Genomic DNA, 24,179 nt, shown 5'->3' on the forward strand with positions numbered 1-24,179 from the left:
CGTTCTTATGGTGTTATTAGAATAATGATGTGTCTCTGGTATATTGTGACCAACGTTATCAGTACTCAGAGTGAACAGTGATCCAGTGAGGCTAATATGAACTTAACGTAAACTTTGTATGAGGAATGGGGTCGCTATAAGGGGAGGTTTGGAGGCGACTATTAATTAAGCTCAAGAAACCAGGTGGATAATCATGTGATACTCATGTTATATGTAGGTAATAAAGTCGGACACCAGCACAACTCATATCGTCATCTCACTAACATCCAGGCCTCGTATAGGTATGTAGTACATTTACATATCGCTTTCCAGTCTACTAAGCACAACAGGCGTATATTACATTAGAAAAGTTATTATATTATGTACAAAATTAACATTATTTCCTAAGTTAAAACTACAAATATGGATGTAAATCTGAAATAAATATTTTCAGTTAAATTTTACTCTATTTCGCATTTTTTTGGTCAAAAATGGCTTATATTTGTATTTTAGTGTGCAATAAGTCAGTAACACTTACAAAATACTAAAACCACGAATAGAATTAAGGAGTGAATGAAAATATCTATACGTGTATCACATTAACCAATAAAATAGCGGCACTCATACAATGAAAGTTTCGTACATTCAATTCGGGCCAGATTTCGTGTCGATTCACTAAACATACGGTTATGCGGTGGGGCAGATTAGCAATCTGTATAATTGTATTAGTCTCTGACTTGACACTCGATACTGACCATCTGTTGTTAAGTATATGAAGCAAGGCCGACCGGTCCGGTTCTTCGAAATTATTTCAAACGAGGAAAATTTCATTTGTCACATTACGAATGTGATTTAAATAAATATGGAATATAACTAATATCATCTTAACTAACTTTGCAGCCTTGTTCGCCCGGTCCAAAAGTTATAGGGGGAGGGCACAATATTTTTGACTAAGAGCTCCCTTCCGAGGTTTTCCCGAGGGTATGGGGTCTTTCAAAAAAAGAGTGTACAGCTTTTTAAAGGATGCGTAACACCAATGGATTTAGAGGCATCCATAGGCTATGGTGACTGCTTACCATCAGGCGGGCCGTATGCTTGTTTGACCCCAACGTGGTATTAAAAAAAACTTTTGGTGCGACGGTGTCATACAGACAGTCTGATGAACGGACGAACAGACGGACATGACGAAACGATGAGGGTTCTGTTTTTGCTATTTTGGCTACGGAACTCTAAAGTTATTTAATTTACCAACACCATCACCATCTTTTCGTATAAGAGATGCACACCCTGCTCGCCCTTAAGGCTATAAGCTTGAAGCGAAAAAAAAAATCTTCCCCACTTTACGGCCCTCCATTCCCTCCTAGCGTATTCGGTAGTATCCAAATCCTGGTAAGATCATGTTTTTGTGTTTATCACCGATATTTTTCTGTTTCTGTGCGACTAGGTCAGCTTCTGAAAGATTGTCCTATATTTTTTTTTTTTTTTGGATACCAGAAAACTCTTTAAATATTAAAGGCACACCTATTGTTCTGTTATTTGTGTTATTTTAGTTAATTTTATGTTGTGGAGGAGGTTTGTTAAAGATTGTAATTATTAGAACCAAACATGCCCCCTACATCTATTTTATATTGTATTTATTGTAAGGTAGAAGTACTAGTGCTCGACGCTCTAGTCACCGAGATGGGCACTTTATTTCATGGAAATACAGGTTAAATTTGAACCACGAAGATTTTTTTGTATTCAAACTTAATCCTTGTCCCATTGACATAAAGTACCCATGTCGAGTACTAGTGCAGCGTCGAGCACTAGTACTTCTACCTTACAATAAATACAAATAATAGATCACGAAATTAGTACATTACGATACAAGTGCGAAAAATAGGAAATTCGAAACGAGTGGCGATAAATTAAAACACGACCGAAGGGAGTGTTTTAAATCGACACGAGTTGCGAATTACCTATTCGCACATGTATCGTACAACGTTTTACAGTACATATGGCCCTTTAAATGTTCGACACAGTAACGTAATATGCTACTTCTCGCACTAGTGCTATAAAGTAGCCCCATATGTACTGTAAATTATATATTAGTATTATGATATAATTCGGGCCTACTTCTTAAATTGAAATTTCAGAGCTTTCTGTGCGTATAGTCAGTCAAACGAGTTTATCAGTTGAAAAGTTTTTTTGTATGACTATATTTTGTGAAATTTTTGGTATTAAATTTCATCTATGAATTATATTCATTAGTATTATATATGGAATAATATTTACACAATAAATTGCTCTGATAATTAGATTAAGATAATTATATGTAATACTGTCTTACTATTCATAAGTGCTTGTTGCTAGGCCTACATGAATAAAGTATATTTGAATTGAATTGAATTGAATTGAAAAAGGCGCGAATTTCAAATTGTCTATGGGACGGTAAACCTACTCGCCTTCATTTTTTAATTTGCCACTTTTTCTACTGACGGACGGCTTGACAGACTATATTTCCTAACATTTTAAACTGACACCCAAACCGCACTAGATGTCACTTTGTGGGCGATATTTTATCGTCTAATTATTACAATAGCACACTAGCTAGACAATCGAACACATTTTGTCATTAAACCCAATTGAAGCTATACCAGATTAACGGACAAAAGCATTACGACACCCAACCCTGAGCCCCATCTTCCCCTCCCAAGCGCCACTGCATATAATGGCGCGAATTTCAAATTCCGAACTCAGTCGCTCGAACGCGGAGCTGTCACACAGAAGAGCGCGCGTAACTTTTTTTTAACACTCGTAAGGTGTTTTTTAGGTTTAACCATGAAGGTTTTCTTTGTTTTCGCCGTTCTCGCTCTGGCGTTCGCCGAAGAAAAGGAGGAGGATAGACCGAAGACTTTCAGGAGACTGATTCCTGCTGATGTTTTGAGAGGTCAGTTTTTTTAATGAGTGAATGATAAAGTGGTGTTGCCACATATAAATATAGTTTTTATGTAGGTAAAAGTTTTAGGAAGTGTTTGTAGGAAAACGTAATAAAAATGAAAGTTGTAATAAATAAGATTAAAGTGGGATGTATGTTACGGACGTTGACTGTCGATAATAAAGCATGAATTCTCTAATATAGCAGTTACTATTATGGTTATAATTTGAGTTTCTCAATAATAATAAAGATGGTAACTGCCTTTTTTATAAAAATCTTATATACTTAACTTTAAAAAAATAGTATAAATTAATGTTACTTCAAAAATATTAAGTGGATCGTAGATATATAATAAAAGTGAACGAAAATAATAAATACTTATGACCTATAATATTTATTTATTTATTTATTTATTTATTTATTTATTTATTTATTTATTTATTTATTTATTTATTTATTTATTTATTTATTTATTTATTTATTTATTTATTTATTTATTTATTTATTTATTTATTTATTTATTTATTTATTTATTTATTTATTTATTTACTTATTTACTTAAATAATTATGAGAGTTTAAGATTAACACCTTTAAATATAGTGGGTCATTAAATTAAAGTAAACAAATTAAGATAAAAACCTAATTAAGTTGAACCAGAATAACAAAAGTGACGACTGTATTATAAATAATTAGCATAAATGAATTATTAATAATACAAGTTATTAAAGTTACAATTTTTATTTCGTCCCCTTATAGAAATGTTATTTTCTTACATTTTTTTAAATTATTTTAGCGTGATAATAAAAAAATTAAGGAAGACACTTATTTCTAATATTTTAAGTATAATTTATTCCATTTTTATATAACTATGACCATGAACGCATAACATTTAAAAACCTTACTTACAATGTACTCCAAGGTTGTTACATGCGCTACCCTTTTAAAATATACAGTTTAATTAATGTTAAATAAATGTATAAAAAAATTACAGTCCGTCTAACGTAACATCGCACCGATTTGACGTCATATTTTCATAGAAATTTGCCATACTTTGACTCAATACAGAGTTAGCTTGGTCCGACTAAAATATTCATCACAACATCAACTGGTAAGGGTTCTCCCGAAACTTCAAAAACTGATGAGAAAGTTACACTTTATCCACAAGAGAGGCAAAGTAATAAGATGCAAATTTTGACTTCAATACAATAAAATACAAATACTCTTTATTGCACACCTCAATAAAAAACAATACAGTGAGAAAACAGCAGTTGTTTCTTCATTTTGACAGGTGGAATTAATTTTGAATGATATATTTAATAGCGTTCACTTGGATTTGATATGTAATGTTTTACAATTACTATTTTCCTCGCTTGTGGTGTATTAAACAAATGTGTTTCACTAGGGAGCAAAGTTTGTTTAACCGTCGTGCCTTGAAACCCTCTCGCAACACATGATTCAACTTTTTGAACCACTCGTTCGTGTTTCAATTTTGGAATCATTCGCCTGCTCAGGTGTCAATATTAGCACGAGCGGCAAACAACAACTTTGCCCCTTGTAAAACAAATTATTAGTTGTGTACTCACCCGAGTAGCAAGGTAAATGCCTCCGACTCAGTCAATGAAAAATATGTCCCAAATAACTACCGAAGCCTGAAATGATGACACTAACATTATGAGGCAAATTATATAGTAATTTACTCATTTTGTTAATTTTTTATGGCAACAGAGTTTTACTAGAGTCCTAGTTAAATAACTAAAATAAATAATAACATAAATAATAGGCATATTAATATTATAATATTATTCAATCAATCATGATATATGTTATATGTCTAATATGTCTAATTTTTACAAGCAATAAAAATAACAAAATACAATTACAAATGTGGAATCATTGAAGTATTAGATACTTTATTAGAGATGTATACAGGCTCTAAACTCTAAATGCTGAATTAAACAAAAAAAACTATGATTTAAAAATACAAACAACAAATACTAAATCTTTTTAGAGATGTGAAAATTTCTAAATGTCAGAAAAAAAAGATCATTAAATTATCCTTAGAGATGTAAAAGGTCTCCAAGACTTGAATTCTTTGAAAAAAATAGTTGTCAGTTACGCACGATAATCAATACATTCTTATATAGATCGTGTCATTCACAAAGACGTGTGACTTGAGTCTTATTGTCATATTATTAAAGGTTAGATATGACAAACCTGCGCGTCATCATGGATGACACGAATTATAAATAACTATACGCACGATTAATGTAGTTTTAGCAGCTAGTTAATTAATAGCTGCGAATTGACAGTGAAACGTTTTTGCAATGGCAACACGCGATCCATGTAATCGGGCAAAGATCCGCAATTATGTAAAAGTGACATAACTGGCGTTACTTTCTTTTGTTTCTAGACGGTTCTCTGATTTCGGTTGTTATTGTTGCACTGTAGGGCTAAGATAGTCGGCTCTTTATCATTTGTCACCATGCCTGTCACGTTCTAACAAGTATGTAAGTGCGAAAGTGACGGGCATAGTGACAGGTGATAAAAATGGAACCATGTTGCCACCGCTGGACTGTTAACATTGAAACTAAAACATAAAAGGAAAATGTATTTTATTTTATTACATCTATAATAACGTTAAGGAAAGTGTTTTTATTAAAACGATAATACTTTTCGAATAGGAACAAATAAAAAAAAAATAACAAAAACAAGGCTAACTAAGTAAAAATTAAAATTAACATCAAAATATATCTACTTAAAAATTAAATTAAGAATAATATTATAGAAAGTCTCTTAAATGAATCTTCTCGTATGATTTAAAATGTGTAATCTGATAAACAAAGAATTAAATTGTCAAAAAAATTTTTTTTTGCCTATCCGAATCTAATTACTTTCAATCTCAATCATAGAACAGAACAGGATGTAAAATGTGTAAATTTTTCTCACATGTTTTGTATTTCTGTCACCGTGTTGCAGTTTTATCCCCAACGCAGTTTAGACTTGCATCAAGGTCGTGGGAAATTAATAAATAATTTTCTAATTTTCGTTCGAACAAATAAATTCGTAACCAATAACAATAACTATAGTTCCCTATTTTGCATTAGAAGAAGGTAAACATTACTTTTTATTGAAATACGCTTTTTAATAATCAGTAATTATTACTTATGAGAGACCAAAAAAATAATTTAAATGATAGTAAGTATATGATTTATAATTGTTACATCTTTATCTTAACTTCTACCTTATCGCTTACCTTCTTTCTAATGCTAAAAAAACGGACTGTAGCAATTCAGAAATACCAAATAATTTTCCCAACAAGGTTTTTGAACGGACGTCAGGCGACAACCCTACAAAATTATTAAATATCTCTGCAGTCTTTTTATAATATTTAAACTAAAAAAACAAGTCAAATAAGAACAATAATCTTCATATTAAACATCGTCAGAGTTCATTTTCCATTCGCGTAAAAACCTAATTGGCGATAAAAAACACCATAACTTATGATAATTATATGTTCAAGTCCGGCCATCATTTGGTTTTCGCACAACACAAACTGGGTTTTTCCTATAGGTGTTTGTGGTTATGCATCATAAACTCTAAGTAAACATAATTATTACTGGGCTAATGTATGGAAGATGCTGCTGTGGATAACCACCTACCTACCTATAAAGGTATTCTTATTGTGAATTATTTAGCAGCATGGTTTTGTACTATGGACCCCATAAATCACGAAAAATTGGTTTTTCCATAGTAATCAATATCTGCAGCCATTGTTACGTATTTTTGGGGTTGGATCAATAGTTAAAGTTGCTCAGTATGACCTATACACATTGCAAAATATTGCCGGTGGTATAAAAATCCGGACAAGTGCAAGTCGGACTCGCCCACCGAGGGTTTCGTACTTTTTAGTATTTGTTGTTATAGCGGCAACAGAAAATTTCAACTGTCTAGCTATCTCGGTAACATGAGACGCCTGACGATAGACGGACAGACGGACGGACAGCGGAGTTTTAGTAATAGGGTCCCGTTTTACCCTTTGGGTATGGAACCCTAAAAAAACCTTGCTGGGCGTGCAGAATAGTTTATTTTCCTAACAAGTCAAATCAGCTACGTTTTCGTAGTCCAAAGAAAGATTTTTTAGCATATACTGTGAAATTGCACTTCTATGTACATAATAGGGAACTCTATCCAACAAATTGCACTTCTATGTAGATAATAGGGAACTCTATCCAACAAATTGCACTTCTATGTACATAATAGGGAACTCTATCCAACAAATTGCACTTCTATGTACATAATAGGGAACTCTATCCAACAAATTGCACTTCTATGTAGATAATAGGGAACTCTATCCAACAAATTGCACTTCTATGTAGATAATAGGGAACTCTATCCCACAAATTGCACTTCTATGTTGGAACTCAATACAACAAATTGTATTAATATCAGACGAAAAAAAAATCTACTTAATAAATATCGGCCCATTTATGTAATCTGATAATTATGCATGTCTGTGAGTTAAACTGGCTATTCATGTTTCTGTGTAACTAGGACGAAATAACAAAAAGGTAACCTCGACCAACTTTAAGACTAGGATTTGAGACGAAAGTGAAGGACAAGCGCATAATCGCTCTGGATATATTAACACAATTGAATATATTTTGACACAATTTGTTGTATACCTCAGCTATGTTTAGCTAGTTTTTCGCACCAAATTTTTACAATAATTAAAAAATCTAAAAAAGTTAAACGTAGTCTTATTAATATGAAAAGGGCGCGCGATCCTGAATAAAAATAACACAAGAGTTGCAAAAATGTTAAATAAAAAATTGCAAAATAAAGAAACGTTCAGTATTGTGAAATAATGCGCCGAAAGTGTAGATAGTTCTCTCTACCACCCTGGAATACTTTTCGAATTAGATACATTTACTCTAAGTTTGCGATCAAGTATCTGTAAATAACAGTCTCATTGATGTATGTACATATAAGGTGGGGGGGGGGGGGGGGGGGGCGAAGTGCGCCATGGTGTCTTAGTGCGCCTACCTTTAATATATTGAAAACTGCTTAAAGAATAATAATAATAATATTACTAGTAGTTTACAGTTTTATTAGTAGTAGTACTAGTAATAATAATAATAGTACACACTTACCATTGCCCATTTCATCGTCTGTATCTCATCAAAATCGTAGCCTTAGTTCATCATTCATCAATTCATCCTAAACCTAATATGGGGTGCTCTTGGCTTTGGCCCGTGTATTCCATTAAGCCAGTATTCCCAGAATACTGAGAATTATAAAGAAATGTAAAAAATAATAATAATGAAATGCTTTATTGCACACTACAAAAAAAAATGGTACAAAGTATGTAAAGGTATAAATATGTAGGTAACAACAGGCGGACTTATCGCTAAACAGCGATCTCTTCCAGACAACCTTCATAATATTATTATAATACTTTCTATCCCCTGCTTGCGATTGCGGTCACACAAAGCAGACGATTGACCACGTGGTATTGGAGTGCCCCCTCACACCCAGGACACGCAGAAGATTTCGAGACCATCTCCTATGCAGCAGCTGCCTACCTGAAGCGGGCAAAAATTTAAAAACACTAACTGATCTGTATTTATAATTTCTATTAATTTTGACCATTTATTGATCCAGCGATGTAAAATATGCCATACGATAAATAAATAAATAATACTTTCTATAAGCAGTATTCGATATATTTAAGGTAGGCGCACTTAGACGGCATACTTAGCGCACTTTGCCGCCCTCACCTTAGAGAAATATCTTTTTTTTTTTAAGTTATCAGAGAATGGTAAATAATCAAATTTTAAGGGTTTCAAGCGACGAGAGGTGAACGAACTTTGCTATCGTATGAAACAAAACGTTCCACGAAACCAAAAAAAACTAGATATAAAACATTACAAATCTAATAAATATTTATCATTCAAATTCACTAAAATAAATGTGCATTCCATCTAACGTCACACAATTCAAAATAAGCATAACATGACTTTGCACTCTAGATAATAAAATGCAACTTTGCCCACTGCCTGTGCCTTTGCAAGACGTGTGGTGAAACAATATTTCATTTTGTTTGTTTGTTTTGAACGGATGAAACAATTAAATATTAGCATCTTATTGAAGGAAATATGAAATCCGGTGGGAAATTGATGAATTGGTAAACAATGAATATTCATGTCAATCGATACAAAACGGATTATTTCGGCAATCATAATGGCTCAATCGCACTCAATTGGTCGATAGAGAAATCGTATTAAATCGAATTAATTATTATTAACCGATTTAAGTAAAAAAAAAATTTTTTTAAATTCTGCTGACTTATCCTATAACTTAGATTTTTTACCATGTTGGTGGCAATCACGCATGCGGTCTGTCACCTCAGCCCATGTGGGCACTTACAGCTTTAATGGAGTTATTACAGATACGAGTATAAATAGAAGAAAATAATACAGGGAATACAGCAACTCAGCAAAGATATCATTATTATACGCAACAGTGACCCGCCTTGCACGGGCAGTACAAAACCTTAACAAATTATACGCCTAAACCTTCCTCAAGAATCATTCTATTGATACGTGGAAACGCCATGAAAATCCGTTCAGTAGTTATTGAGTTAATCGCGAACATGCTTGCATACAAACAGGCAGCGGTGGAGGACTTTGTAAAGTGTAGAGTAGGTATTTGTAATTCTTACAATATTGAAAATGACCAGCTGTCATACACAGGATGTGCAATTTGCAAGCCGTGTCACAATAGCGGACGTTGGCATATTGTTCCGTAGCTGTTGCGAGTTCGAATCCGGGCTGATGCAAGTTCCTTACCAGATAGTGACGCTATGGAATAGATTGATATCAGATTGATATTAAAGTTAGCTGAGTAGTATGTTATATTATATGTCTTATTGATTTGGTTGTTTCGGTCAGGTTGGCAGGTCAAACGGTCCATGGGTGACGATGACCGCTTTCCATCAGACGGCTACCTATTACATAAAAAATACTACTTAAATCACAAATTAATGCCCATAATAATAAACAAACAAATAAAATAACAAATTAAAGTGTTTATCATGTCAATGATTTGGACACTTGGACAGTTGTTTTTTTAGAGCGCCATATCCTTTATTGATAATAGCGCCATATTTTTTATGTAAATCTTAGATTGCCTCTGATTTTATTCCACTCGTATACTTTATATCTGCTGATATACAAATCTTTTTAAAAGTATCATTCATTAACCTGTATCAGTACCCCTAGTGTAAATAAATTCGATTTTGAAACGTGACGTACGCGTTTGCGTTTAGTCTCATTTTGTATTGGATTTAGAAAGAGCGCGCCAAGCGGGACGTTTTGGAAACTCAAAATCCTATACAAAATGAGACTTAACGCAAACGCGTTCGTCACGTTATGATGTCGATAAAATTTACTCTAGGGGTACTGTATTAGATGCGTTAAGTCTACTAATCATACTAATTACAGAGTTTTTTTGTCTAAAAGCTGCATTTTGAGATGAAAGCAAGCCGCTTTGCACGGTAACACCATAAAACGATTTTTTTCGAAGTAACCTTTATTTCGTCCCTTAGGAGCCGAGGTGTAGCGAGGTCTGTTAAAAAAAGTGTGATTAGAATTTGACAGTGAATGTAGATCCCACCGTGCGTCTTCGTACATTAAGATGATTGGCATAAATTGACGTTTGACATATCAGTTACCACAAATCCTGTAGGATATTGAAAAAATGAAATAAAAATTAAAATACATCTTATTATACAATAAAGGAATAGTGTCCTGAGCCCTAAACTAGGTATAGGGATCAGGGAAATAAACCACATTTTTTTTACCACTTTGCCATATTTTACGAGGCGATTTGATAGGCAACTTTTATTATGAGACTAATCCCGTAATCAAAAAAAAATAAAATATGTTTCATACATTTTGGCTGATTACATGTCGATATTTTCCATGGGACAACCAACAATTTTATAAAGCATAAAATCATAAAATGCTTTAAGTCAACTTAAGAGCTTTAAGGTCATTAGCCCAAACCAGTCGGTTGACTTCCAAAAGTTGCATTAATAACCAGAAGCGGAACCATAATACTAAATAGGAGCCTTATTACAGTGATCCAGAGTCTATAATCGCTTGATTAATCAGGCTATATAATATGTTCATAGATATACTGCACGTTACAATGTTAAATTAATACTGATGATTGTCTGAAATCTCCAATATTTTACTCCAATTTAAGACTTAAGTTTGTAGTAATAAGAAGCATATTTGGACGTAGTTACGCGAAAACGTTCCAACCCACAAGTCACTCGAAAATGAGTTACCATAACCAGGGTACTATTTTTGACATATTACATCATGTGCACACAAAGATGCTAGTATTTTTAGGTTAGTTTCATCAATAAAGTTTGACCCAAATGTTCCAACCCACCATTATGCCAAGGACGTGTACTCAAAATAAAGTAAAAACATTACATGCATACTGAAACATATTGTTAAAAACTCTTAATAGAATAACATATCGTTATAATGTTCCACTTGTCTTGGAACATTATACTAAATTCATAAAACGCACATTTAATTGTTTCTTAAATGATCCATATGGGTTGGAACGTTTTTGCAAAATCTTTATACATTTTTTATTTCTGCAAAAATGTTCCATGTAATTTGAAACCTTTTAGATTAATCCATACTGTTTTTTTAAACTGCGAAGACTGTTCTAAATTAATTGGAACGTTTTATTATAATATATTATTTTCTAATTTTTTGCTATAAACGATCCACATATACTTGATCCAGGATACAGGTGGCTATAATAAAGTATCGGATGAGCATAATCATTTCATTGTAGAGATTATTAACAAACTTCCTAAATATGAATCTCATTATAGGAGAGATAAAAATAATGATGCTTTATACCTGCAACCAGGAATGACAGTAGCAAAAATGTATGATATATATAAACAGGAATTTACACTTAAATATAACGATGAGCACAAATGTGTTTCTTTCGAATATCTAAAAAAGGTATTTCTTACCAAATTTAATCTAAGATGCAAATCGTTAAAAAAAGACATGTAACAAGTGCGATAGATTTCAAATGAGAATTCGTGATGCTAAAAGTGCCGACGAAAAAGAAAAAGTAGAGGAAGAAAAAATACAACATTTAAGCGTGGCTGAAAATATGAGACAGCAAATGAAGAGAGATTTTGAGCAAGCATAAAATTCACCCTCAGTGGAATGCTTAACCTTTGATTTGGAGAAAACATTGCCTTTACCCCGCATTCCGACGAATATTGCATTTTACAAAAGGCAGTTGTGGTTTTACAATAGTGGTATCCATAGTGCATCTAATGATACTGGGCATTGTTATGTATGGGTAGAAGGAGAGCCAGGAAGAGGTGCACAGGAAGTAGGTTCGTGCCTAATAAAATATATAAATCGAAAATTAAACCCACGGCTGAACATTTAATCCTATGGAGTGATTGCTGTGGTGGTCAGAATAGAAACATCAAAATCGTCCTAATGATTAAAGCCATCTTAAGCTCTCATCCAACCCTGAAAACCATATCATTCCGATTCCTTGAATCTGGCCATACTTTCTTACCAAATGACACAGATTTCTCAAAAATTGAAATGGCACTCAACCACCATCAACGCGTATATACACCTGAAGAATACATCAATATTATTAAAACCTGTAAAAAAGTTAAACCTCTTCAAGTTTACAAAATGACAAAGACTGATTTTTTTTAGTACAACTAAACTGGAAAAAAAGATTATCAATAGGAAGAAGTTTACCGACTCATCTAAAGTTAGTTGGCTACATACAAAAGAAATTAAGTTGGATCAAGATAAAATGTTTTCTATTTTTATGCGGTCTACGATGGAAGACGATTACAATGAGTTGAAAATTGATAAAAGAATAAAGCGAGAATTGCAATACATAAAAGAATCTGATTTTTGTTTATTGTGGCCTAATGGCAAACCGATTGCTCCTGCGAAATTAGTGGACTTACAATCCATGTACCACTACATACCTGAGAATTGCCTTCAATTTTATAGAACGCTTCAAAGTTCTGAAGAAGCTACTGATGATGTTGATGGGTTTGGTGGGGTTCCGGACTTCGAGATCATAGAATACGATGATGGTTGAATGTTTAATATAAGTTTTTGATAACTTTTGGAACCATATCAGCAAATTTTTGTCATAGGTTCTAACTTCTAAGCTCAAAAGATCACGTCCTATTTTTTTGTAATACATTTTCAATTTTTTTTTTGTTTTTTTTTTTGTATGTTCTTCATTGTTATTTATTATTTTACATATTAAATTTATTTTAGATATATTTATAAAAATAATACACTTACATTCGTTTTGGAACGTTTATGCATAATTGCTATTTAACAAGGTTCATACAAAATTAAATTTAGCAAAAACGTTTCAAACTCGTTTTACCTATTTATCTGCCCCTTGTATTATGTATTTACAAAAAATATGCATATCATTCAATAACCAGTTTGGCATTCCACAGTAAAACCAATAGTATTTGCCTGAAATAATTACAGGGAAAAAGTGTACCGCTAAAACACAAAATTGCGTTTATCTCAAAATGGGGTCACTGTGGGTTGGAACGTTTTCGCGTAACTACGTATTTTGTGTGCGAAATAAAATAAAATATGTATTTTAATTTTATTGTAGATTACGTTTCGAATATATCGTCTATCCTAACGGAGTTTTTGCATAAAAATTGGGTCAATTGGACTAGTTTTTGTTTTAATAAATTATTTATATACATTTTTCTTATGAACAACTTACAAAAAAAACTAGTTTTCTGTTAGAGCACTATTTTTATAGCGGGAAAGAATACTCAGAATATAAATTGCAGAATTAGTTGAAAATTGTATTGAATATCAGTTAATTTTATTGTTTACTAATTATGAATTTTACTATTTGAACATAAATTTTATTTTAGTTTATTGTAACAGAGACCTATGTATTTTAGATTTCTCGTAAATAAAAAATCTTTATCTTTAACAATATACGTAAACGTTGTCTGTAGCTTACTCGTGCAAAACTATTGATACCCTCTGCTTACCATTCAAGTAGAAATGCGGACATGCTAAATTGTGCAAACAACCATTCAAGTATAATAATATAAAACTTAATATCTAAATTTAGCAAGATCTATGTTGGTAGAATTGACTTGCTGAATTACATATGCCTCGAACAAGAAAGCTGCTATGAGCCAAAATGGTAATCATGTATTGGCCAGGCCTAAGCAATTATTTATTTATTTATTGCATTTTAGTACGTTTTCTTACACAAAAACACGTACGAGTAAGTTACTTTAGTGTCTTTTTGATAATAGACAATAAAATAACGCCATGTATTTAGACTTGTCACCAGTAATTTGCAAATAGATAAATAGGAATTGTATCGTATAATACATACAATTTAAAGTTTATTCTGACTCATACTAATAATCTTGTCGCTGTATAATGGTCACTTTTATATTCTTAAGGACACCAGGAAATGAACTAATTTCACACTTTATTAGTTGCGGTTAGATGTTGGTTGAATGCCATTTATTCGATAGCTAAGAAGTATACAAAATAATAGAGTCAATGTCAAGTTCAGGACAAAAACGTATTTAAAAACAGCTGACATGTAATTTGAAGTTAAGATAAAATCATTTTATTTATATTAATTGGAATCCTTATCATTTAGGAAATAGCAGTTTATTATTACAAAAAGTGCCAATAAAGGAACAAAGCTAAAGTTAATATTCTGATGGACTGTGTACTAATGTGTAATTAATCTTCTGGGGTCCATGTGATACTTACCTTGAATTTTTTGTAACAAGTTTTTACAATGGTGCAATAAATGATATTATAATATTATAATCATGGTTATGGTAAATATTGGGTGGGACGGCACCTAAGTCAAAATGATTCTTCTATATATGATAGGTACTAAAATTATCGTAATTCTTACTAAGACATTATTTTTCTTTACCGATTCAAATACACACGGTTGAAAAATACAAATATGGTGCGGTGCAAAGTTACAATTTAAAGTCAATTATGCCCACTGATAACGGGCAATGTTTTCAACAACAAAAATATGTGACGAATGACTAAGCATTGAACTGGATGTTATGTTTAAACTAGATAATCCGCTTTTGGCATAATTACAAATATTGATTATCTAGAATCACTGCATTTTAAATGAACCAGTTAGTGTTCCGTACAACAATGCTAATGGAACGTGTTATTATGCACTGAATTAATTAAGTTGATTTATAACACACATCTAAATAAGGTCTGTGTCGCTGTGACGGGTCTGCATTGAAAATTAGAATACCTTGTCAAACTAGCTGCTCTAGTTTTGCCTAGTCTTAATAATTAACGCTTATTAAGAATTAACTAATAAAAAACGCTTTTTCTTGAGTATTACATGTTTGTTGCTAATGTTTAATAAAAAGTATCGTCTTAAATCACTTTCAGCATCGCAAAATCTAAGGAATAGAATATTAAATACATACTTAACGAGAATTTCATGTATCTTTGCCCTCCTGTATTTATTTATACTACCACAACTAAGTGAAAGAAAAATATTATATTGTGAGGAATTAGCGTTAATATTCACTGTTATTAAACAAGTTAATTCTAAATATATAACTTATCTTAAAAACATCAGTGTTTAACATCTAAACATTAACTTGTTTATCGCCAGTTAGGTGCTAAAACTCACCGTCATTATTAACATTTAGCCGAAGTGAATGTACAGACCTTGGAAGCTTCTAGAACGGCACTCTATATGCATTATTAATTTAGCTCACTACAACAGAGTTACATAAGGTCATCTAAAGTTTTATTAGCTACTGCCCACAATATAACCATTTAAGGAAAAGGGCAATTCCGGCAGAGAATTGGACAGTAATTGTGAGATAAAATATCAATATCAATATCAATATCAAACATTTATTCAGCAAATAGGCCACAGGGGCACTTTTACATGTCCATTTTTACAAACAATAAATTAAAAAAAAAAAAAAAACAATTACAAATATCGAATCTATGAAATAATAAATAATAAATTTTAAAATTTAATATTAAGCAATATATTTTTGCGCATTTAAACAATAAACTTCTGATTATTACATTACTTTTTTAACATCTATTATTATTTCTAGTAGGATATATTATTTAAATATCATTCGGTTGAATATGAACTATTGATTCATTAGTTAACTATCTGTACATAATGAAAGTAAACATTACTTTTATTGCAATAACGATTGTTAAGCTCAGATGGTCAAAGTGTGTAGGTAAGAATCCTGATAATTATTTTATTTTAAAAACACGTAATATGGATTTCTTTGACCTATGGATGGACCTTTTAAAATTACAATATATAATTCCTGTTACATTCATGCCGTGTTTGCCTGTAATTGGTTGGATACTTATTTATATCTTGTTTTATAACCTGTTATCAATACTTTTAATAAACAATAATTATCATTCAAAATCATCACTAAAAAGTCAATTCTACCAACCAACATGAGGAAACAACCCAAAATTTGTATCAAACTTTGCTACTCTCGTGGATAAAATGCAATTTTCTCGTCAGTTTTTGAAGAACAAAGAAAGCTTATACGAGCTGGTGTGTAATCCTACCTCACTTTGAGATTGGGATTTGATATTCACAATATTCACTATCATAGATCTAACCTATTGAAAGGGGTATGTTACGCAAACATTGCAAAATTCAAAATGGCGGGCTATCGGCCCAGTTCGCGCAGGCGCAGATCTAGACAGGCGCGGGAGTGGCTACTTTCACCCGGAGAATAGATCGTCACAGAACACAGTTATAATTTAACTTAACGACATGTTTAGTAGACAATTAACTAGTAGAAATTCATTAATTTTCAATTAGATAGGTTGAATGTTTTTTAATGTACACCTCAATAAAAGAAGCATGACGGGAAAACAATAGATGCCAACAAAAAGCGTCAAAAGCAGTAATACCACACGGTTGTTGACTAAAATTAAATAGTAGCAATTAGAATTTAATCCATTGAAAGCATTCAGTAAATCAATTTAATAGGCTCAACGAATCAATTATGAAAAAAATTTCTTTTATCGTTTTGTTATATGGGTTCAACAATGTCAATAGGTAATATAAATGTATGAGTTTTTAACTTTGCCCCATATTGGAATATTTTTTAATATTTTTTACCAGCCATACTCTGCGTAGTGATTGTATAAGTAATACGGAACAACTTTTACTATGGGACCAATGCCGAAATTGCGACAAAAATTTTGGCTGTTCATTAGAAATCAGCCGAAATGTATGAAACAGCCAATTTTTATTTCTTGGAATTATATAGTCTAGCTAAAAAGTGAAACTTCTGTGTGTATCTATTCTGCGGCGTGCAATACGATTTCACTCTCGCTTTTATTCACCGTAACTACTGTTTGACTTCGCCGTTACATAATCTGTGTCCACCGGAAAAGGAAATAGAAATTATTCGATAATGTTACGAAATTAAACACCTAATACCATTTTTAGCAGACTGCGACAATTTACGTTAACATGCATAATTTTTTAAGTGTAAATGAGATTTCTAAATTAATGGTAAGTAGTTTTTTCCATTGACAATTATTGAGTATCATAATTTACTCAAAAACCTGAATCATTCAATTATTTAGTTCAATAAAAAAAACATATTATTATGTAAAAGTCATATAAATTGGCTATTGGCTTTTAAATATTTTTTTTTTAAAGATATTTGAAGACTTTTATACATGTGTCAATGTTTGAACTAGTGTCGAATTAGCCAATTTTTAAAGCTATTTCCCTTGAACTTCCATTAGTTATCAACAATGCGAGTCCAATGACCCAATGATCTAAGAAAAGACATTTTCTCATAGTTGCGCTGACAATTGAGATTATATCATTTCTTTGTTGATTGCTTTTAAGTGTAAATTAAAAAAAAATCATTTTCACTTTGTGTCATAGTTTGCTATTTCTTACATATTTATGATTATGAGTTTTTAAGTTGTTAATATATACAATGCAGTAATAAATGCAATGCAATTTAGTATAAGTTTTTGTTTGGTCCAATGGTTGACTGGTAGAGAATGCCTTAAGGCATTAAGTCCGCCATTTGTACTTTTTTTGTATTGTGCAATAAAGGTTAAATAAATAAAATAAATAAATGAAGCTCGACGAAAAAAAATTGTAACCAAGTATCGGTATATTTTTACAACTTCGCCCTATATTTTATAAAAATAGTTTTGACTTTACTTGCTTAAAGATCATATTTAAAGGTAGCTAGTTAAATTGAATTAGAAACTTACTAAACTTGGAAAGTGACTGCTTACCATCAGGTAGCCGTATGCTTGTTTGCCACCGACGTGGTATAAAAGAAAAAAAGTGGAAATATCAAGCATATTGATATCTGTAAAAAATCTACAACTTTGCCTACTTACCTAAAATATACTTTGTAGGCAATATTTTGATCATATTACATACATGGTATTTTCATGGTGCATGACTTCGTGCTTCAAATTCGTAACTCCATTTAACGGTTAAGGTACTTTGACATAATTTGTTGCGGAATTTCTCTTTTAATTCTTGTATACTTTGTTATAAAACTTGGACGAAACTTGTATACACCGTGTTTTTATTGAATTCCGTTAACTACGGGAAATGATTAAGTACATAGAACACGAGCTAAATAAGATTAAATACAGGAATAAATTCCTCTCCATGGCAGCAGATGTTTTAGCGACACGGTGTGTTACACTTACGCCACACGTTGCAACACTATTGCGGTCTAGACTCCAGCCTTGGACTCAATGTAGCTTACTGGATACATTACTAATGGGCTTAGTAAAGCGTTTGATCAGCTGTGATTGCAATCCGTCTGAGTAAAGTGGGTAACCATAGGCTGAGGTGGGACCATTTCGCGATAAACTATTTATTTATTCTATGTTTAAATTGTTTTGTTATAAATTACTTTTGTATGTTATAGTTTATCACGACTAAACGCGATGAAATGCGATGATTTCTATAGTGCTACTATAAAAGTTAATATTCCTATGAAAATAGATAATAATTATAATTCAGTCTATATACGTCCCACTGCTGGGCAAGTCCGCTCATGCGCAAGAGGGCTTGGGCTATAGTCCCCACGCTGACCCAATGCGGGTTGGGGACTTCACATACATTTGAATTTCTTTGTGGATGTATGCAGGTTTCCTGACGATGTTTTCCTTCGTCGGAAAGCTATGAAAATATGAATTACTATTTCCTTACATTGTTTAAGTTCCGATTGGTGTATTCTATCAAGGATAGTCATTTTGGTTAGGCCCCTAGTTAATTAGGCTGTGCGTATATCCAAGTAATTGAATAACAATATATAATGTATATCATGTCTGCGTTTGAGGTAGACCAAACGGCTGCTTTCCCAAGCTTTCTATCTACAGTGTCATTTTACAAGTATTTGTTGACCATAATTAAGTTGACTGCATCCGCTGTACCAACTGGCGACAGCGGTAATGAATCCTCTACCGATGCCTGTTAAGGCAACAGTGAAAGGGATGGCATTATGACCTCAGATGCCTATTAGTACGGTATTATGGCGACTACAGTGCTACCGGACATCTTATTGTTTACTTATTTAAATACATAAATGTATATTACTTTCACGCTCACGCTTTTACGTATAATACTTTCTTAGTATAAAATGAATGATTTAACGGGTGTTAAGTAGTAAAAATAATTAAAGAAAGGAAACCTGTCGAATTTTATATTCATAAAAGACACGCAATTTTTCGGGTCAAACTTAAATTTTACATTTCCTATTGACGTCACATAATAAGATAGATGGCTTTTAATATTTGATTTTACCTGTCTTTTTATGTTCATATATGATTTTACCTTAAGTATCGTGATCATTATTTCTATTGGGTATATTTTAACGGACTAACGTCGGATTCGCACTGCGTGGCATTTGCAATGACAAAGTGAGGCAATGTTATAATTAATATCAAATTTCTAAGAAACAATTTTTAATACGGCGTTCAAAATGACACTGCTTCACTTTGTTCTGTCTTCTTCTTCTTTTACTATGTCGGTGGCAAACAAGCATACGACCCGCCTGATGGTAAGTAGTCTCCATAGCCTATGCACCCCTCAACTCCAGAGGTGTACATCCGCTTTGCCGACCCTAACACTCTGTACCCTCTTTGAGCTCTGGCAACAATACCCACTGACAGGAACACAACACTATGAGTAGGGTCTAGTATTATTTCTATTCTAAAGTCTCAAAACTTTAACAACATTTCCTTTTTCCCCAGACTTCCCCGGAATGTGCTTCGCATCAACCCGCTGCGCGACCGTCGAGCCCGGCAACACATGGGACCTGGCGCCGTTCTGCGGCCGCAGCACCTGCGTCGTCAGCGAGGACACCCCCCCGCGCCTGCTGGAGCTGGTCGAGGACTGCGGACCGCTGCCGTTGGCTAACCCCAAGTGCAAGCTTGACACAGGTAGGTTCAATGCCTGGATCTTGTGTAGTTAGCTAGGATATCGCTCCACTCCTATTGGAGCTGGTCGAGGACTGCGAACTGCCATTTACTGTTCATCATGGCAGACAGAAGCTTTGCATTGTGGGACCTATCTATACTAATCCTAAGTGTACTCATGCAAACTTTAGCCCTGTCTGTCTGTTTACTTATGGAAGACTTTCCGCTATCATTCCAGAATTTGCTGTTCTATTGATATTCTGTGCTCTGTCAATTTGGAAATGATAGGGGACTGAAATAATTTGCCTTCTTCCTTTACATCGAAGGTTATAATCTGAAAAATAGGTGTCTACGACAGTAAAGCTCAGCTGAGATTAGGTATCTTTTTAAAAGCGTTTATATAACTTGCAATGTTAGTTTGTTTGTAATATATTTGTTCAGGTCAAATCTTGCAAGCTAAATTAGACCCACTTCCCATGATTCAATTGAGCTGAAACTTCGTACATTATGTAAGTTAGGTGACAATGCAGTGTTATGGTTCCATCGAGCTGATCTGATTATGCACACAGGAGATGGCCATAGGAACTCTGTGATAAACAACGCAACCTAATTGTATTTAGGTTTATCAAAATTGTCTGGATGAATTAGTTGCCCGTTGAAAGAAAGGTACAGTCAACGATAAGAGATTGTATTAAAAATGTTTTTTTGTCAAAAATATTTATATAACAATTTTACTAACTAATCCCTTCTTTGATATTTTCAGACAAGACCAACAAGACCGCCCCCTTCCCCGGCTGCTGTCCCATCTTCACTTGCGAAGAGGGCGCCAAGCTGGAGTACCCCGAGCTCCCCACCCCCGCTCCGGAGGAGGAGAAGGAGAAAAAGGAGGAGGAGAAACCTAAAGCTTAAATAAGAAACCACAAATATAAGTTACATCGAACATTCAACAACATAATCATCATCAAAAATAACTTACCTACTAAACTGGTGAGCTCCATCTTAGGCTCTGTCTTCACTTTCCATCAGGTGTGACAAGGGTCAATCGCCGGTCAGAATATAATAAAAAAATGCCAAAGGGCGCCTTTAAGAGATTACATATACTTGGGAAAATTCGACCCAAGCCGCCATTATCCAGGCAGCAGAGAGCTTGCATCCGCCACGAATGAAGAGGATGCTGCATTCCCAGCTTGGGCACTGGAAGCCTTGGTCACTTTTTCTTACGTATATAATGTATATTTCAGTTAATAATCATACAAAAGCTGTAATAGGGAGTGCTCCCGGTACTGGTTTTCTATACAAATACAGTACCTAAACCGGGAATTCTCAGTTTACGCCATACAAACTGAGTACCAGGAGGATTTCCTAGCTGTAAATCCATGTGTCCGGTTAGAAGGACCAACTATTATAAAATCCGGATCGAAGGATTACCAATAAAAGTTTTGTACAGTCGTTATAACTTATTTTTAAGCTGTATAAAGGCTGCATAAGTCTAATGAAAACATTAAAGCGGCGTTAATGCTGTTAGATAAAAAATTAGGGCAGCTAAACTTAAAAGGGAATCAGAAACATATCCACCACGACACGTACGTGATCACCAATATAGGTGTACGTAATATGGCGTGTTGCTTAAATTTCACTCCAAAAAAATTACGACGCTGGTCGTTGTAACTTATAATGGTAATGTTATCTTTGGTTTCTAAAAAATTAATAGTAGTGCGTTAAAATGGAAGTGATATTTTAATTCTGCTGATTAGCATATTCATGGGTGACTTTGCCCACTTTTAGAAACGTGACGATTTTTAAATAAGATTTCACTTTCATTTTGAACAAGAGTATTCCTAATCGCATAGCGAAAAATTGGTCTCAAAATTCTATACCAAATTTGTAATTGTATGTTTTTATACGGCTGAGTCAAAACGCTAAACCTCAAAAATTGGAAAACGTGTTTTAATAATGTATTGCCAAATAAAATAACTCAATTGTGGCCCATTGTTAAATTTGACTCAATGTATGATGAATCATGAACAAACTGTTCATTGAAATTTGTTGAGCAATAAAAGGGACAATGGACGAAATCTACTTCCTATTTCCTGCCTTTTCTGTATAAATCATGATAAGTTTAACGAATTGTTCAACGTACCCAATTTTTTTATCGTCTATCAGCACGAGATTTTTTTATTGTGGACTTTTTAGAAGTTTTTTTATTTGAATACCTGAATAAGTTTGTGATATTGACAAAAAAAAGTTATTCAATAAAAAATACAAAATTTCTAAATGTTTGAGTTTTATTTTGATTTAGGGCACTATCGCACTAGCGATTTGTGAGCGAGTTGAAAGACCCAGCGAGTTCGCTGCGAGCGCTCGCGGCGATATCGTTGCGCACCCGCAGCGAACTCTACGCGCTCGCCTCGCTTTCAACTTGCTCGTAAATCGCTAGTGTGATAGTGCCCTTACCCATAAACACCTAATAGTGACATGGTTTCTCTCATTTCTATCAAGCGTAAATAGAATCCATGTGACGAATATCCGCGGGCAATAACATAAAAATGCAAAAGTAACTCTGTCTGTCACATTTTTTTTGCTAACTCCTAAACCGATTTGCATAAAATTTGGAAAGGCTAAAGCTTCAGTTCTACTGTAGATAAACACTAGTTTCTCCCCTGATGGTGATGAATTAAAAAAAAAATAGGGAATACTAATCAAAGTGAATCTCACCCAACCTTAGAGAAACAATACTACAGAGGTGAGGGGATAGAGGTGAGGGCGGAGATGACCGAACGGTCTTATGGAACGTTCAGTAGGAGTAGCAGAGAAATGTTAAAAAAGTCATTTTTATCAAGAACTTCATATTAAATTTGACATTTTCTGCAGTAATGCATTCGGCAGCATGACTGTTGCAGTATTGATGAGCGACTTTACTGCCATCTCCACCGCAAATAGATTAACACACATTTTAGAAAAAGGTCACTTCTGTGGACAGTACAATCCATTTATCCACCAATCCACCGTTTTTTATTTGAGTCTCAGGTACTGAAAAAAATTATCTCGCTTGCCGCGTAAAAATTTACTTTAGGTTCCCTTAACTTTTCGATGTCTACAGGAAAGACGCGGACGGGTTTGCTAAAAGATGTGTATGACCCAAATGTCAAAACCGATGTCACCGCCCGAAATCTTGGCATTTTCGGCAGCAATGCAGTCAACTCTCTCTTCTTCTTCTCCTAAACTTTTTCCCATCATCTGGGGTCAATATTTAATATTTAGCTCTCCTTGTCTGTCTTTTCCATTTTTGTCTATCCTGCGCTGTTGCTGCGTCAATCTCGGTCTCCCTCAGATCTCTCAATACGATTCAATTTTGACGACCGGTTTGGCCTAGTGGGTAGTGACCCTGCCTACGAAGCTGATGGTCCCGGGTTCGAATCCTGGTAAGGGCATGTATTTGTGTGATGAGCATGGATATTTGTTCCTGAGTCATGGGTGTTTTCTATGTATTTAAGTATTTATAAATATTTATATATTATATATATCGTTGTCTAAGTACCCTCAACACAAGCCTTATTGAGCTTACTGTGGGACTTAGTCAATTTGTGTAATAATGTCCTATAAAAAAAAAAAGAATAATGCAGTCAATTCAATACGACTTATCAGTAAAAGCCTCAAAACCCTTTGTGATCACGTAAAAGGCGTTGCTGTTGAAAAGCTTAAAACATGCAGTAATGTC

At 33.5% G+C, this 24,179-nt stretch overlaps 1 protein-coding gene across 1 annotated transcript; it reads left to right on the forward strand.

Annotated features, from left to right (window-relative positions):
* Positions 1-2,703: 2,703 nt before the first annotated feature.
* LOC133533139 (uncharacterized) lies at positions 2,704-22,736 on the forward strand. The gene is made up of 3 exons (XM_061872101.1): positions 2,704-2,908; positions 20,297-20,485; positions 21,225-22,736. Exons 1-3 carry the CDS (start codon positions 2,800-2,802, stop codon positions 21,368-21,370), a joined length of 444 nt encoding a protein of 147 aa, XP_061728085.1. The 5' UTR covers positions 2,704-2,799; the 3' UTR covers positions 21,371-22,736.
* The last annotated feature ends 1,443 nt before the right edge of the window (positions 22,737-24,179 follow it).

The sequence above is a fragment of the Cydia pomonella genome, chromosome 28 (genome assembly GCF_033807575.1).
Source record: "Cydia pomonella isolate Wapato2018A chromosome 28, ilCydPomo1, whole genome shotgun sequence".
NCBI lineage: Eukaryota > Metazoa > Arthropoda > Insecta > Lepidoptera > Tortricidae > Cydia > Cydia pomonella.

Excerpts from the sequence above, each read along its gene's own strand:
- LOC133533139 (XM_061872101.1), top strand. The coding sequence starts at position 2,800 with ATGAAGGTTTTCTTTGTTTTCGCCGTTCTCGCTCTGGCGTTCGCCGAA. Across the intron at positions 2,909-20,296 it reads TCCTGCTGATGTTTTGAGAG|ACTTCCCCGGAATGTGCTTC; the intron begins GTCAGTTTTTTT and ends CTTTTTCCCCAG. Across the intron at positions 20,486-21,224 it reads CAAGTGCAAGCTTGACACAG|ACAAGACCAACAAGACCGCC; the intron begins GTAGGTTCAATG and ends TGATATTTTCAG.